Below are 15,770 nucleotides of genomic sequence, written 5' to 3'. Positions count from 1 at the left end.
TTCTAGAAGTTCTGTTGTGAAGCGGTGCAGAGAAGTGGGGTGGAAGTCAGCAGGGGATATGAGATCGAGAGAGTTCTTTTTTATTTACTCCCATCATGGGAGAAGGAACAGCATGTATGATGGCTGTTTAAACAAAAATAAAAGGTTTCCACTTGCGATGGAGAACCGGATGAAGCTGGAGAGACGACAGGAACTGCTGTAGCAACGGCTCTGGGCAGTGAGAGGAGATGGGACCGGGTACAGACGGCAGCAAGGGCAGGGGCAGTTCAACCATGACAAGAACTGGCGCACATACTGGTTGGCAGTGGAGGCAGGACTGAAGTTGAAGGAGGTAGGTTCCCTTCTGCCTGCATCTGTTCTCTCCACAAAACTGGATGGTGGGCCACCAGCCAAGAGTGTACATGGAGAAGAGGTGTTACACATTAGAGAAGGTATGAAATAGACTGAAACAGACTGTGGGAGAGTGACAAGGAAATACAGTACAATTACCCACTAGTATTAAGGGTCCACTTGAGCCTGTGATGATGGCTCTGAAATGAGATTGCTAGTATGGTTTTTCTCCAGCCTCATTTAACAGCGAGAGACCAAGAACAGGAGGGGACTGGGACTTAAGACGAGGATCGTACTTTAAGGGAAGAAGACAGAGTGAGAGAGAGGCCACAGAAGGAGTGACAGTAGTGACCGGCCATGAAATTTCCACAGGTTGAGGAGGGAAGTAAGCACACGAGGAGGGGGAAACATGAAGAAAGTAAAAAGGTGATGGGTCAATGGACTGTAGCCCCGAGGGAAGACTGAGGATTTGGGCACAGAGGGGTGAGCGAAAAAGCCGAAGGTGGTGGTCAGAAAGTCGCTGAGACTGAAAAATCTAGAGTCTGACCATGGCAGTGAGTGGCTGGAGTCAGAGGGCAGGAAAGGTCGCTGAAGGGGAGGAGCTCAAGAAACAGAGAGGTCGGAGTTCTGGAAGGATCATCCACACAGCTACTGAAATCATCACAAATTAAGACAGAAACAGTGCTGGACAGACAAATAGTGGACATAACAAGTGCTGTGGGTGAGCGGGCTTTGGAATATAAGCCTCAACAAGGGAGAGAAGTGGAGAATGCTGTTAGGTGACACAAGATTCAAACCAATGTGTTTTCAGGGTGGAGGAAGAATGGTCAAGAAGAATAAATGAGAAAGCAATGGAGAAAGAGGTCAGATCCAGTGAGAGCACTAAGGGGAAGGGACGCTGACAGAGCATGATTTTGCTGGTGGCAGGGCACACAGCTTTCAGAATTTGGGGAAGTGGGGAAGGAAAGGTACATGTGACAAGCCACATAAGGATTAGAGACTGGGAGATGAGGCATGAGGACAGGGGGAGATGGGGTGGCTGACATGAGTGGGCCTAAGGGGCATGCCGAGATTAATCCTGGAGGTCCCAAAGAGACGACCCGCTGCAGCGAGGAGCGGCAGGAGCCTGCTGAGAGCGGGCAGGGTTCCAAGTCCCCAGGACACTTTGCTGATGCAGTGAAGTTTTTAAGTCCCTCCCCATCCCACAAGCTCTTCCCTGGACACTCTGCAGCATCCCAGGTGGGGTCTGATCATGGTGAGACAAGCAGCAGTGCTGGTGGCGCCCTAGGAAAAGGCAGGAAAAGGAGAAAACACAACTGGAACCCTGAACCTTTCTCCTAGTACATCACCACAGCTTCTCCAGGCAGTAACCGGGAAACACTGCAGACACAGGCATCGTTTATTACTAACATGTTTTGGCCTGAGCCTCTCTCATTTAATAATTAGCAGATTTACATAGAAGCATTTATATTTGCCTTAGGAGGGGCCTACAATGATGCCTAACGAGAGTTATAGTAACAGAAACTCCGCAGATAACTTTTAATCGACAAGTTATCCTAGATCATGAAGATGGATTGTTCAGAGGCGACAGTGCAGTAAACAAGAGCAGAGCTGACAATCAGATATTACATTATTGGCTGATATGATGATCAATGCAGGTCTCTTAGCACCTGCTTTTTCCTACTTAGAATCCTAACTATTATAATAATTATAAAGTCAATAATTATTACATTTGATAGAAAAGTTCACTTAGTGAAAAGACAGATATCTTAAAAGATACATTTCCCAACAAAGACAACCATGGATATCAACCATGAGCTCATTAATTATAAAGAAATTAACTTCTACAACAGTTAAACTATCAATGAGACAGTTATAAGACATCATATCAGGTGAACTTATTATGGTTCATTTATATTAATACTTCTATAGTTAAGAGTTCAAACTTTTACTCTATTTTATTTTCTTTTTGGCCATATTGCAAGGCTTATGGGATCTTAGTTTCCTGACCAGGTATTGAACCCAGGCCCTCAGCAGTGAGAGCACAGAGTCCTAACCATTGGACTATCAGGGAATTCCCCAGGCGAACTTTACATACCCTGAAAATTTAGAGAAAAGGTTCTATGACAATATAGAATGAAGACAATGAAATCCATAATCAGAGGCATTATTATGACCATTATTTCAATCTTGACCATCATTTCAATCTTGCATTTGCAGAATATTTTATCTTAAAAAAAAAAAAGCATCAACCAAAGTCATAAAATCTGGAGAACCAAATTTAGTCTTAAGTTCCTTGCCATCAGAGACAAAGACCTGGCCTTGTCTGAAAAAAAGCATGAAAGTTATGGAAAACAGTCAGCTTCAACATCACTATCAAAACATCAAAATGAACAGACATTAACAAAACACATTGTAATGACCTTAATCTTTAAACCACTGCTTGCAGGATTTTTAAAAGTTGCCGTTCATTTCATCCTGCCATGGAAATGTCGCAACTGTAACTGTAACAGAAAGCTCCCAGGTATGAAGGTGAGGCTCACCTGATGCACCAATGGGGGAGGTAGCGGGGGTCATGTTGTGGACGTTGAGACCAAGGCTCTGGGAGGGGCCTGGAGCTGATGCTGCTATGGGAGGCCCGGGGGGGTTCTCCCTCTGGGGAGAAGTGAGAGGGGTGGTAGGCTGGGAGGTCTGTCCACCAGCAAGTCGTGCAAGGCGCCTCCGTCGGATCTACAATAAGGGGGAAAGAGCATTCTGTGAAAAACAGGAGAAACACAACTCTGCATGAGAATAACAATATTAATGCTATCAATGACCAAACCTGAGCATTAAAAACTAAACATGCCTTGAGAAAAAAGGACTCATTCGAGACAAACGATAACTCTGTGTGGCAGTATTTTTATAAGTTACCAACTAACTTTTTAAAAATTGCATCTTAATTGCTTTACCACCTGTTTATCAAACCATCTTGAGTGACACTGTGAATTTACAATAAACATACTACACTTTTCAACACATTAAAGCTCCTTGTTATTGTAATAAAACACACAGACTTGGTAATTTTAAATAGAATTTAAAACAAATATACACTGTGTCTGACTGAGTCCCTTAGATATTCATCTGAAACTACTACAACATTGTTAATTGGCTATATCTCAATGCAAAATAAAAAGTTTAAAGTTTAAAAATATAATAAATATCCAATATAATTCCCTAAAACAATGAGAAAATAATAAAAGTTACATTAAGAGATTTTACTCTCATTTTTAAGAACAAAATGATTAGGTTTAACTTTCAATAAAAATATTATCTATAATTTCCTCCTTACAATTATATCCCAGAGTTATCAAGTGATTACAAATATGTACCACAGAAGCCTAGTGGATCACAGAAATGGTTCTCCCGCATTTTGACTGTCATTAATTCATAACCAGGCAATGAACTCTGAGCACCTGCCCTCCCAGGCAGTGGGCATATGTGACAATTATGATAAAGTTTCTGGCTCTAAGTGGGCATCAGAGAAGCAAACCAGTCAGGCTGCTCACACTCTTTCCATTACAAATAAGGAAGATAAAAAAGTTAAATTACAGCAAAAGTTAATGGGGATGGACACTGTCTGAATTAAGAATTTATAACTCATTCTAACATTGGTGGAAATCTGCACCTTCTATGGTTCAGACAACAGGAACGTCCTGACTCTTGGCCCCAAAGTTGAGAAGCCTCTCCTATAAATATATCTATCAAGGAATTTATACAAAATCCTGAAGTTGTTTGGTTTTTCAACTATCTCCTTAACTAGATTAAATTCCTTGATGGAAAGAATTATTAACAGCGATTATTTATTTAAATAAAAACTGATGCTTCTAAGTACTTTACACCTTACTATTAGAACTTAATGTTCTAAGTACTTTACACCTTACTATTTAATCCTCATAATAACCCACTGAAGCAGGTACCTATGTACATTTTGTATATGAGCAAACTGAGGCACAGACAGGTTAGATGTCTTGCCTAACGGGTCAGTGGCAAAGCTGGAATTTGAACTCACTAAAATCTAGCTTTAGTGTCTGTGCTCCTATCACTAAAGCTGGCCATATCTAGGGGTCTCAAAAACACTTTCAGAGGGCCTGTGAAGCCAAACATTAAGACATTTGCCTTTTTCACTCTCATTCTCTTGTGTCAAGTGGAGTTTTCCAGAGGCTACATGACAAGTGTGCTGCAGCAAATTAAATAAAAAAGTTAATGAGATTCCAGCTGTCTTCCATTAAATTAGACATTTAAAAGAATTGCGAAACTAATAACAATGTCACTCACTGAATTTGTTCTGGAAAATGTAGTTATTTTCGTACAGTTCAGTTCAGTCGCTCAGATGTCTCTGACTCTTTGTGACCCCATGGACTGCAGCACGCCAGGCTTCCCTGTCCTTCACCAACTCCTAGAGTTTGCTTAAACTCATGTTCATCGGGTCAGTGATGCCATCCAACCATCTCATGCTCTGTCATCCCCTTCTCCTCCTGCCTTCAATCTTTCCCAGCATTACGGTCTTCTCCACTGAGTCAGTTCTTTGCATCAGATAGCCAAAGTATTGGAGCTTCAGCTTCAGCATGTCCTTCCAATGAATATTCAGGACTGATTTCCTTTAGGATGGACTGGTTGGATCTTCTTGCTGTCCAAGGGACTCTCAAGAGTCTTCTCCCAACACCACAGTTCAAAACCATCAATTCTTCCGCACTCAGCTTTCTTTATGGTCCAACTCTCATATCCATACATGACCACTGGAAAAACCATAGCTTTGACTAGGCAGACCTTTGTCAGCAAAGTAATGTTTCTGCTATTTAATACACTGTCAAGGTTTGTCATAGCTTTTCTTCCAAGGAACAGCTGTCTTTTAATTTCATGGCTGCGGTCACTGTCTGCAGTGATTTGGGAGCCCAAGCAAATAAAGTGTCTGTTTCCGCTGTTTGCCCATCTATGTGCCATGAAGTGATGGGACCAGATGCCATGATCTTAGTTTTTGTATGATAAGTTTTAAGCCAGCTTTTTCACTTTCCTCTTTCACGTTCATCAAGAGGCTCTTTAGTTCTTCTTCACTTTCTGCCATAACGGTGGTATCATCTGCATGTCTGAGGTTATTGATATTTCTCCCAGCAATCTTGATTTCAGCTTGTGCTTCATCCAACCCAGCATTTCTCATGATGTACTCTGCATATAAGTTAAATAAACTGGGTAACAATATACAGCCTTGATGTACTCCTTTCCCAATTTGGAACCAGTCTATTGTTCCATGTCCAGTTTTAACTGTTGCCTCTTAACCTGCATACAGATTCCTCAGGAGGCAGGTAAGGTGGTCTGGTATTCCCATCTCCTGAAGAATTTTCCATAATTTGTTGTGAACCAGTGTCAAAGGCTTTGGTATAGTCAGTAAAGCGGAAGCAGATGTTTTTCTGGAACTCTCTTGCTTCTTTGATGATCCAATGGATGTTGGCAATTTGATCTCTGATTCCTCTGTGCCTTTTCTAAATCCATCTTGAACGTCTGGAAGTTCTCAGTTCATGCACTGTTAAAGATAAGCTTGGAGAATTTTGAGCATGTAATTTAAAACTTTGATACCATGTAAAATAAGTGCAATTATGTGGTAGCCTGAACATTCTTTGGCACTGTCTTTCTTTGGGATTGGAATGAAAACTGACCTTTTCCAATCCTGAGGCCACTGCTGAGCTTCCCAAATTTGCTGGCACATTGAATGCAGCACTTTCACAACATCATCTTTTAGGACTTGAAATAGCTCAGCTGGAATTCCATCACTTCCAATAGCTTTGTTTGTAGTGATGCTTCCTAAGGCCCACTTGACTTTGCACTCCAGGATGTCTGGGCTAGGTGAGTGATCACACCATCATGGTTATCTGGGTCATTAATACCTTTTTTGTACAGTTCTTCTGTGTATTCTTGCCACTTTTTCTTAATATCTTCTGCTTCTGTTAGGTCCATACAATTTCTGTCCTTTATTGTGACCATCTTTGCATGAAATATTCCCTTGGTATCTCTAATTGTCTTGAAGAGATCTCTAGTCTTTCTCATTCTATCGTTTTCCTCTATTTCTTTGCATTGATCACTGAGGAAGGCTTTCTTATCTCTCCTTGCCATTCTTTGGAACTCTACATTCCGATGGATATATCTATCCTTTTCTCTTTTGCCTTTAGCTTCTCTTCTTATCTCAGACATTGAAAGGCCTCCTCAGACGACCATTTTGCCTTTTTGCATTTGTTTTTCTTGGGGATGGTCTTGATCACTGCTTCCTGTACAATGTCACGAACCTCTGTCCATAGTTCTTCAGGCACTCTAATCAGACCTAATCCCTTGAATCTATCTGTCACTTCCACTGGATAATCATAAGTGATTTGATTTAGGCATACACGAATGGTCTAGTGGTTTTTCCTATTTTCTTCAATTTAAGTCTGAATTTTGCAATAAGGAGTTCATGATCTGAGCCACACATGAATGAAACAACAATCACAGAAAACTAACCAAACTGATCACATGGACCATAGCCTTGTCTAACTCAATGAAACTATGAGCCGTGCCGTGTAGGGCCACCCAAGATGGACGGGTCATGATGGCCAGTTCTGACAAAACATGATCCACTGAAAAAGGGAATGGAAAACCACTTCAGTATTCTTGCCTTGAGAACCCCATCAACAGTATGAAAAGGCAAAAAGATATGACACTGAAAGATGAACTCCCCAGGTCAGTAGGTACCCAATATGCTACTGAAGAAGAGTGGAGAAATAACTCCAGAAAGAATGAAGAGACAGGGCCATAGCAAAAACAATGCCCAGTTGTGGATGTGATTGGTGATGGAAGTCCAATGCTATAAAGAACAATATTGCATAGGAACCTGGAATGTTTGGTCCATGAATCAAGGTAAATTGGAAGTGGTCAAACAGGAGATGGCAAGAGTGAACATAGACATTTTAGCAATCAGTGAATGAAAATGGACTGGATTGGGTGAATTTAATTCGGATGACCATCATACCTACTACTGTGGGCAAGAATCTCTTAGAAGAAATGGAGTAACCCTCATAGTCAACTAGAGTCCAAAATGCAGTACTTGGGTGTAATCTCAAAAATGACAGAATGACTCTGTTCATTTGCAAGGCAAACCATTCAATATCACAGTAATCCAAGTCTATGCCCCAACCACTAATGCCGAAGAAGCTGAACGGTTTTATGATGACCGAAAAGATCTTCTAGAACTAACACCAAAAAAAAAAGATGTCCTTTTCATCATAAGGGACTGGAATGCAAAAGTAGGAAGTCAGTTATTTTCATTAAAAACATGTTATTGATATTAACACTGTTGTTGTTTGTTCAGTCACCAAGTCATGTCCAATTCTTTGTGACCCCATGGACTGCAGCATGCCAGGCTTCCCTGTCCTTCACCATCTCCTGGAGTTTGCTCAAGTTACCATTGAATCAGTAATGCTATCAAACCATCTCAACCTCTGCTGCTCTCTTCTCCTTTTGCCTTCAGTCTTTCCCAGCATCAGGATCCCTTCCAATGAGTCAGCTCTTCCAATCAGGTGGCCAAAGTACTGGAGCTTCAACTTCAGCATCAGTCATTCCAGTGAATACTGAGCATTGATTTCCTTTAGGATCAACTGGTTTATCTCCTTGCTGTCCAAGAGACTCTCAATTCTTCTCCAGCCAACAATTTGAAAGCATCAGTTCTTCAGCACTCAGCCTTCTTTATGATCCAACTCTCACATCTGTACACGACTACTGGAAAAAACCATTGCTTTGACCATACAAACCTTTGTTTGCAAGTGATGTCTCTGCTTTTTAACATGCTATCTAGGTTTGTCAAACTTTCCTTCCAAGGAAAACAAGCTTTCCTTTTAATTTCATGGCTGCAATCACTGTCCGCAGTGATTTTGCAGCCCTAGAAAATAAAATCTGTCACTACTTCCACTTTTTCCCCTTCTATTTGCCATGAAGCAATGGGACCGGATGCCATGATCTTAAGCGTTTTGAATGCTGAGTTTTAAGCCAGCTTTTTCATTCTCCTCTTACCACCTTTAACAAGAGTAACTCTTCAGTTCCTTTTCATTTTCTGCTACCAACATATAATGGCTTTTATTATTTTTTTAAAGAATTAATAAATATTTTTCTAAATTTCTCAGTTTTCACTTCTGTGAAGTGAAGTGAAAGTTGCTCAGTTATGTCTGACTCTTTGTGACCCCATGAATTATACAGTCCGTGGATTTCTCCAGGCCAGAATACTGGAGTGGATAGAGTGGGTAGCCTTTCTCTTCTCCAGGTACTCCAGGTAATATTATTACCAAACTAATACAGTAAAATATTGATGGATATAAAGCACCTAAACAAAAAATCATTGGGAGCCTTAATATTTTCTAAGAGTATAAAGGAGACCTGAGACCAAAACCTTTGAGAATGGCTGCACTTCCCTGGCTGCCTCTTGCTCACTTATCTTTATCTCCCTAAAACCTAGCTTGGCATCCGGTCTCTACATGTGCTTACCACCCAGAACTGGACAGAGGAGGGGAAAAGTCCGATGAGGACTGGAAGTGGAAGTTGTCACCAGTTCTGTGATGAAAAACTCACTCAGTGATGGAGCACTGGAGTCTGAACTGCAGAGAGCCCAGTGACTAGTGTTACTTGTCAGCAGAAAATTTCATTCACGTTAGCTGAAAAAAGTTAATAATCACCAAAGCTTAACCACTGTTTTAAAAGCAGTGATATTCATTCCCACTGAGTTTTCACCCCCCTCAAACCCACTGTCATCAGTTTATAAAGTTAGCACTTTGAAATAAAACTAAACATGAAAAGGAAGTCGAGTTGCCTATCCTACACCAGGCTCTGGAGCAAGAAATGGCAACCCACTCCAGTACTCTTGCCTGGGAAATCCCAAGAACAGAGAAGCCTGGCAGGCTGCAGTCCATGGGGTCACAAAGAATCGGACGTGACTGAGCACACGCCATGTGCTTTTCTGACATGTTCTGCCATATTAATTTCCCGGGAAATAATGAGGAGAGGATCAGTGTGCTGTTCACTTAGTGCATTAACTGGTAGGGCTGTAATATAACTTCTCCCTCTCGGGCAACGTAAAAAAACAAAATTTGCTTCCGTAATGAAAGGAAACAAATCAAGAGTCACTTCTGTACTAGCAAAGGTCAAGGCAAAATTAGCCTCTAGGGCTTTAATGAATACAACCCCTGTGTAAAAGTGAAAGTCACTTAGTCGTGTCTGACTCTTAGTGACCCCATGGACAGACCACGGAATTCTCCAGGCCAGAATACTGCAGTGGGTAGCCTTTCCCTTCTCCAGGGGATCTTTCCAACTCAGGGATCGAACCCAGATTTCCCTCACTGCAGGCAGATTCTTTACCAGCTGAGCCACAAGGGAAGCCCATGACCCCTGTAAGAAAGTAAAAAAAAAAATTGTAGAAATTATTATTTATTTTTTGGCCCCACCACACAGTTTGTAGGAACTTAGTTCCGTGACCAGGGCTCGAACCCATGCTCTCAGCAATAAAAAGCATGGAGTCCTAAACAATGGCCCACCAGGGAATTCCCTATAAATTATTTATTACTGTGATTAGATCTACTCAAAAGTATCTTTTCAACATCTCTCTTGCTAACATGAAATTAAATTGCAGTTATATATATGTTAAAAGTTGGTTGCCTAGCAACAATAATTGTATATCCAGTTTAACAGAAATAAAAAGAATATTTGTCTTAAAAATAAAAAGAAAGAAAAACTTCAAGAAACAAACTAAGTTGTTCTCTCATGAACACTTCACTGGAGTGGATGGGGGAGGTGGACCAGAAAACACCCCTGCCCCAAACTGTTCCCAACCCAGTGGGCAAGCCAGAGAGACAGGGTCTGTGTTCAGCTTCCCTTCATCTCCTCAACCCTGACTATTTACCAAGTCTTGCTCCTTCCACATGAGTCTACCCTCTGTTCTCAGCTCCTCTGCCACCATCTTCTCCAGGCCACCACCCTCTCTTACCAGGACCTCTGCAAAAGCTTCTTAATGGATCCACCTGGGTCCAATCTGGCCTGGTGGGCAAGAGTTAATAGGGTTGCAAAGAGTCACACAGGACTGAGAAACTGAGCATGCACACAAACACTTCAGAGCTTTGTGAGTGCTAAGTTGCTTCAGTTGTGTCAAACTCTTTGTGACCCTATGAACTGTAGCCTGCCAGGCTCCTCTGTCAAAAGGATTCTCCAGGCAAGAATACTAGAGTGGGTTGCCACTCCCTTCTCCAGGGGAATCTTCTCGACCCAGACGTCGAACTCGAGTCTCTTCTGTCTCCTGCACTGGTAGGTGAGTTCTTTACCACTAGCACCACGTGGGAAGCCCGTCAAAGCTCTACATTTCTGAAATGTAAATTAAAAGCACACCAAGCTAACACCTCACACTCACCTTAGGATGGCTACTATCAAACCAAAAAAAAACCCATAAAATAACAACTGTGAGCAAGGGTGTAGAGGAACTGGAACACTTGCACACTGATGGTAAGAATGTAAAATGGTGCAGCCACTAAGGAAAACAGAGTGGCAGTTCCTTAAGAAATTAAAAATCGAATTACCATATAATCCAGTAATTCCTACAAGTGGAATTCCTACAAGTGGAATTACCCAAAAGACCTGAAAGCGGGGACTCAAACAGGTAGTTGTTTACCCATGTTCATAGCAGAATTATTTGCAAAAGGTGGAAGCAACCCAAGTGTTATCAATAGATAAACAGATAAATAAAATGTGGTCTACACATAAATGGACTGCTTTTAAAAGGAAGGAAATTCTGACACATGCTGCAACATGGATGAGCCCCGAAGACGTTATGTTGAGTGAATAAGCCAGTCATACTGAACCTGGAATAAAACCCAGATCCTTCCCATGTTCTACAGAGTGCTCCTCCGGGGTCGTGGTGTCCCACTCTGGCCCTCGGACAGTTCCTAGATCATCTTAGCTCCACCTTGCCTCTTGTTGTTTAGTTGCTGTGTCTGACTCTTTTCTGACCTCATGGACTGTAGCCTGCCCGGCTTCTCTGTCCATGGAATTTTCCAGGCAAGAATACTGGAGTGCGTTGCCATTTCCATTTCCACTGTCTTGCCTCTGGCCACTCGCTAATTCCTTGAGCAGCACTTTCCCTAATTCTTGACCCACCTGGCTCTTTCTCTTCCTTCCATTCTCAGCTTAAATATCACCTCCTGGGGGACTTCCTTGACCATCCTATTGAGCACAGCCCTCCCTACCACATTCATTTCATATTCTGGTCACATCTTTCTAGCAACCTTCACGGTCCATAAATATCTTGTTTATTTCTTATTCACTGTCTTAACTTCCCTAGTAGAACAGAAGCTCCATGTCTACTTGTTCACCACTGTATCCCCAGCAGTGAGCACAGTGCCAGGCACATGTGTTAGCTGCTCAGTTTTGTCTGACTCTTTGCGACCCCATGGACTGTAGCCTGCCAGGCTCCTCTGTCCATGGAATTCTCCAGGCCAGAATATTGGAGTGGGTAGCCATTCCCTTCTCCAGGGGATCTTCCCGACCCAGGGATCAAACCTGGGTCTTCTGCACTGCAGGCAGATTCTTTACCATCTGAGCTACCAGGGAAGTCCCTGACACATAACATGCCTTTATACCCAGGATGAAGGGAGAAATAAATACACAGAGGGAAGGGAGTACTGAAGCCACACACAAGAATGTTTCACTGAATATTCAAAGCCCAGACAGTGTTTCAGACTTCTGATACTGACCCCTCTTCAGATACTCCTCATTCAACCTCATTCATCAAGTAGTACCCCAATAAACAGAACAGTCCCTGCTCTCGTGGAACTCAGATTCTAGTGGTGGTCCAAGGACAACAGTCAAATGGACAAAGAGGACGCCAAGTGGTTATGAGCACCATTAGAGAAAAATAAAGCAGAGGAGGGACAGTCTGGCATGCTGGGGAGAGGGCAATATAATTTTTACATAAGGTGGACTGAGAAGCCTCTCTGATAAAGGGGGGACGCATGAAAACACCTGAAGGGAGGGAGGAAGCAAGCCATGTGGGTCTCTGGGAAGTGGGGTGCGACTGTGTGTGCCAAGTCCAAGGTCAACAAGAGCAGTGTGGTTACAGCAGAATGAGCAAGGGGAGGAACAGTAGGAGATGAGGATGTCGGAGGTAAGAGGGGGGCTTTGAGGGCCAATGTAAGAGGACTGACCGTGGGGAGCCACCAGGGGGTTTTGTGATCAGAAAAAGAACATGATTTGACCTACATTTTAAAATTGCTATTTTGGCTGCTGGGGAGAATAAACTGTAGAGGAGAATGAAAGTAGGCAGAGACTACTCAGAAGGCTACTGGAATAATCTATGGGAAGATGGATGATGACTTGGACTAGGGTGGGTAGCTATGAAGACAATGGTGGGTGGACAATTAGGGGGTATACTTTGAAAACAGAGTTCAAGCTCACAGGAGGTGCTGATTATACACACTACTGATGGAAGAAATGATGGGGTATATACTGTTTATGGAATAAAGTTATTACCTTCGAAAAAGAACACATACGGTTTTTGGAAAAAAAAAATATAAAGCTATTTTAAATCTGGGTGAAGGGGAGGATAAAACTAGAGGAGGCAAAGATGACACCAAAGTCTTGGGCCCCAGCAATTTATTACATCAGTTTACAAAGTAAAGACAGTAAGAAGAATGGAGGTGGGGAGAGATTAAATAGTTCTTTTAAGACACAAGATTATTAACAAGCAGGCAGATGGAGTTGTCATGAAGATATATAATCTGATGTGTGGGGCAGAGGGCAGGTTAGGATGACAGTTTGAGAGCTGTCAGTTTCTAGATGGCATACAACGCCACGAGACAGAGTAAGACCACTAGGTCTTACATCTCCTGCCTGGGCTGCAGATCCCAGGGCAGCTGCCTTTAAGACACGGTAACAAAAGTGGTTTAGGGACTTTCCTGGTGGTCCAGTGGTTAAGAATCCGCCTTCCATTGCAGGAGATGTGGGTTTGATCCCTGAGTGGGGAACTGAGATCCCACATGCCATGGGGCAATCAAGCCCAGGAGTCATAACTACTGAGCCAGTGTGCCACCTGGGAAGGCCCTGGCACATAGTGGGCACCCTTTAAATATCTGGTGAATTAATGAAAGCATAAGTGAAATACACTAGAAAATGCATTGCACATGAAATTTACTATTATTGGAAAGATAATATTGCCTCTGAAAAAGCACACACACACAGCTTTTAGAAAAATCACAAAGCCACTTTAAATCTGGGTGCCAAGTTCAGCCTGCAATGTTAAATTCAGATGTTCTCCTCAGTGTTATAAACATAGCACAAATGTCCTGACTCACTGTAATAAGGGCTTGAAGGAAGTTTTCCAAAGAAGGAACATTTCCACTGTGCTGCCTTCCCCATTCCATTCCCAGTACCATTCCACAAACACAGGTTTAAAAAAAAGAAGAAGAAGAATGAAGACTTTGTGAAATAGCCTGTGGACTATTAAGGGAGAGGGGGGAGTGCAGGAAGGAGAAGGGGCAGGTCCATCCATGACATGAGCTGGAAAAGGATTGGCAGAACCTGTCCTGACTTCCCATCTTAAAGACCTGCTGGGGAGCGAAGAAACAGCGGTGCCGGGGCAGTGCTCTGGGCGGCCACACAGCAACGCTCTCAGTAGGAGACGAAGCTCTTCAGTGGATTGGCCACCTTCCACCATGGTGGTGGCTCTGAACAGGTTTAGCAACCTGAGGACCCTGAGAATATCTGGACTGGAGACTCCCTCCTAAAGAATGGCTTTGAGCAATCACAGGTATGAAAGCCCATCTAATTAATCTATTAAGAGATGTGACCTCACTTTTATCACAAGAAGAACATATGAGACACAAACTAAAAATAGTACCACACACCAAAATATTATTAAACATTTTTCTCTTTGCTTACTCTACTTTATATACAAACACACAAGACTGGTATAATCTTTCTAAAGTTAAGGGACTTTTGCTTAAAAAGAATTGCTTTCCTAGATGTCACAGACAGAAAAAACCCAAAAGCATAAAAAGGAACTTCCAATTCCTCAACTTGTGTCCTAAACCACAACTCAAACCCAAACATACTGATCATGAAAGTTCATTCCTAGTTTTTCTTGTCTTGACTGTTTCAGTTCTTATTTCACAAATGACATTATAACAGAGGTTTCCCAGGAATTCCTTGGTGGGCCAGTGGGTAGGACTCAGTACTTTCACTGCTGAGGGCCAGGGTTCCACTTCAGGATGCCTGGGGTTCTATCCCTGGTCGAGGAACTAAGATCACGCAAGCCACGTGGCACAGCCAAAAAAAAAAAAAAAAAAAAAAAACAACAATAATAAAATTTTTAAAGGATAAAAAAGGTAAAATAAATAGAGGTTTCCCTGGAACTGTTCTGACGCAGTACTTCCTACCCTCACGGTTCTGATTAACTAAAAATAGACTCAAAACAGCCTCTGTTCAAAACAGCAAGGGCCACAGTGGTGACATGAGGCAGAAGCTAAGACAGGATGGGCCAAATTGTTCCTCCTATTTTTAGCATCTGTGTTGGGGAAAACTAAGTCCAAAAGGCATTGTTTTCAATTTAGCAAACAGTCATTCTACAAAAGCATCTTACTTTCCCAAATTATTACATTTTAAAATACTAAATTTCAACATAAAGAAAAACACTTTCAAATATTTATTCTTCCAGATGACATCCTTCTAGAGATTCTTTTGTTTTGATTATATTATTGTAGGTGTTTTGGTTTTTTTTTTTTCAATACCTGGTCATGTCTAAAACGTATAAAATGCTATGACAATTTCACTATATTCCTTTGGCTTCCCTAGTGGCTTAGATGGTAAAGTATCTGCCTGCAATGAAGGAGACCAGGGTTCGATCCCTGGGTTGGGAGGATCCCCTGGAAAAGGGAATGGCAACCCATTCCAGTATTCTTGCCTGGAGAATCCCATGGACAGAGGAGCCTGGCAGGCTATAGTCCACAGGGTCAAAAAGAGTTGGGCACGACTTGGAGACTTTCACTTTCACATCTACACATCTAAACCCAACAATATATCTCAAAATAAATACATTCAAATCTGAACACCATAGCTCTATGATCTAAAGTTTACAAATTTTTTAACATTTTCACTTAAAGCTCCAAAAGTCTTGTCATTTAAATCCCCCCTATTTTAAAGGATATATTAAACTCAATCTACCACTGTCACACAATGCCGAAAATATGAAAAAACACTTTTTCTTTAAACCTTAACATTATAGAAGAAGTGACTTAATTTCTCCTTCAAAGATTTTCAACTGGGAAAAAAAAATTTCAACTGAACACCAGTTAAATGTGCCCTTCCTTTTCAATACAACCCTATCATCTCCTCTCCTACAAAGCAGAAGTGAA

General features: G+C 42.0%; 1 protein-coding gene across 2 annotated transcripts in view; it reads right to left on the bottom strand.

Annotated features, from left to right (window-relative positions):
* UBE4B (ubiquitination factor E4B) overlaps positions 1-15,770 on the bottom strand; it is a 121,741-nt gene that overhangs the window by 80,668 nt on the left and 25,303 nt on the right. For both annotated transcript variants that reach the window (XM_006076707.4, XM_006076708.4), the window contains exon 2: positions 2,874-3,060. In XM_006076707.4, coding sequence (XP_006076769.1) covers positions 2,874-3,060 — 187 coding nt within the window. The remainder of the gene's footprint in view (positions 1-2,873; positions 3,061-15,770) is intronic.

The sequence above is a fragment of the Bubalus bubalis genome, chromosome 5 (genome assembly GCF_019923935.1).
Source record: "Bubalus bubalis isolate 160015118507 breed Murrah chromosome 5, NDDB_SH_1, whole genome shotgun sequence".
NCBI lineage: Eukaryota > Metazoa > Chordata > Mammalia > Artiodactyla > Bovidae > Bubalus > Bubalus bubalis.
Note: the sequence above shows the minus strand (reverse complement) of the source record. Positions and strands in the feature narration are given on the sequence as shown.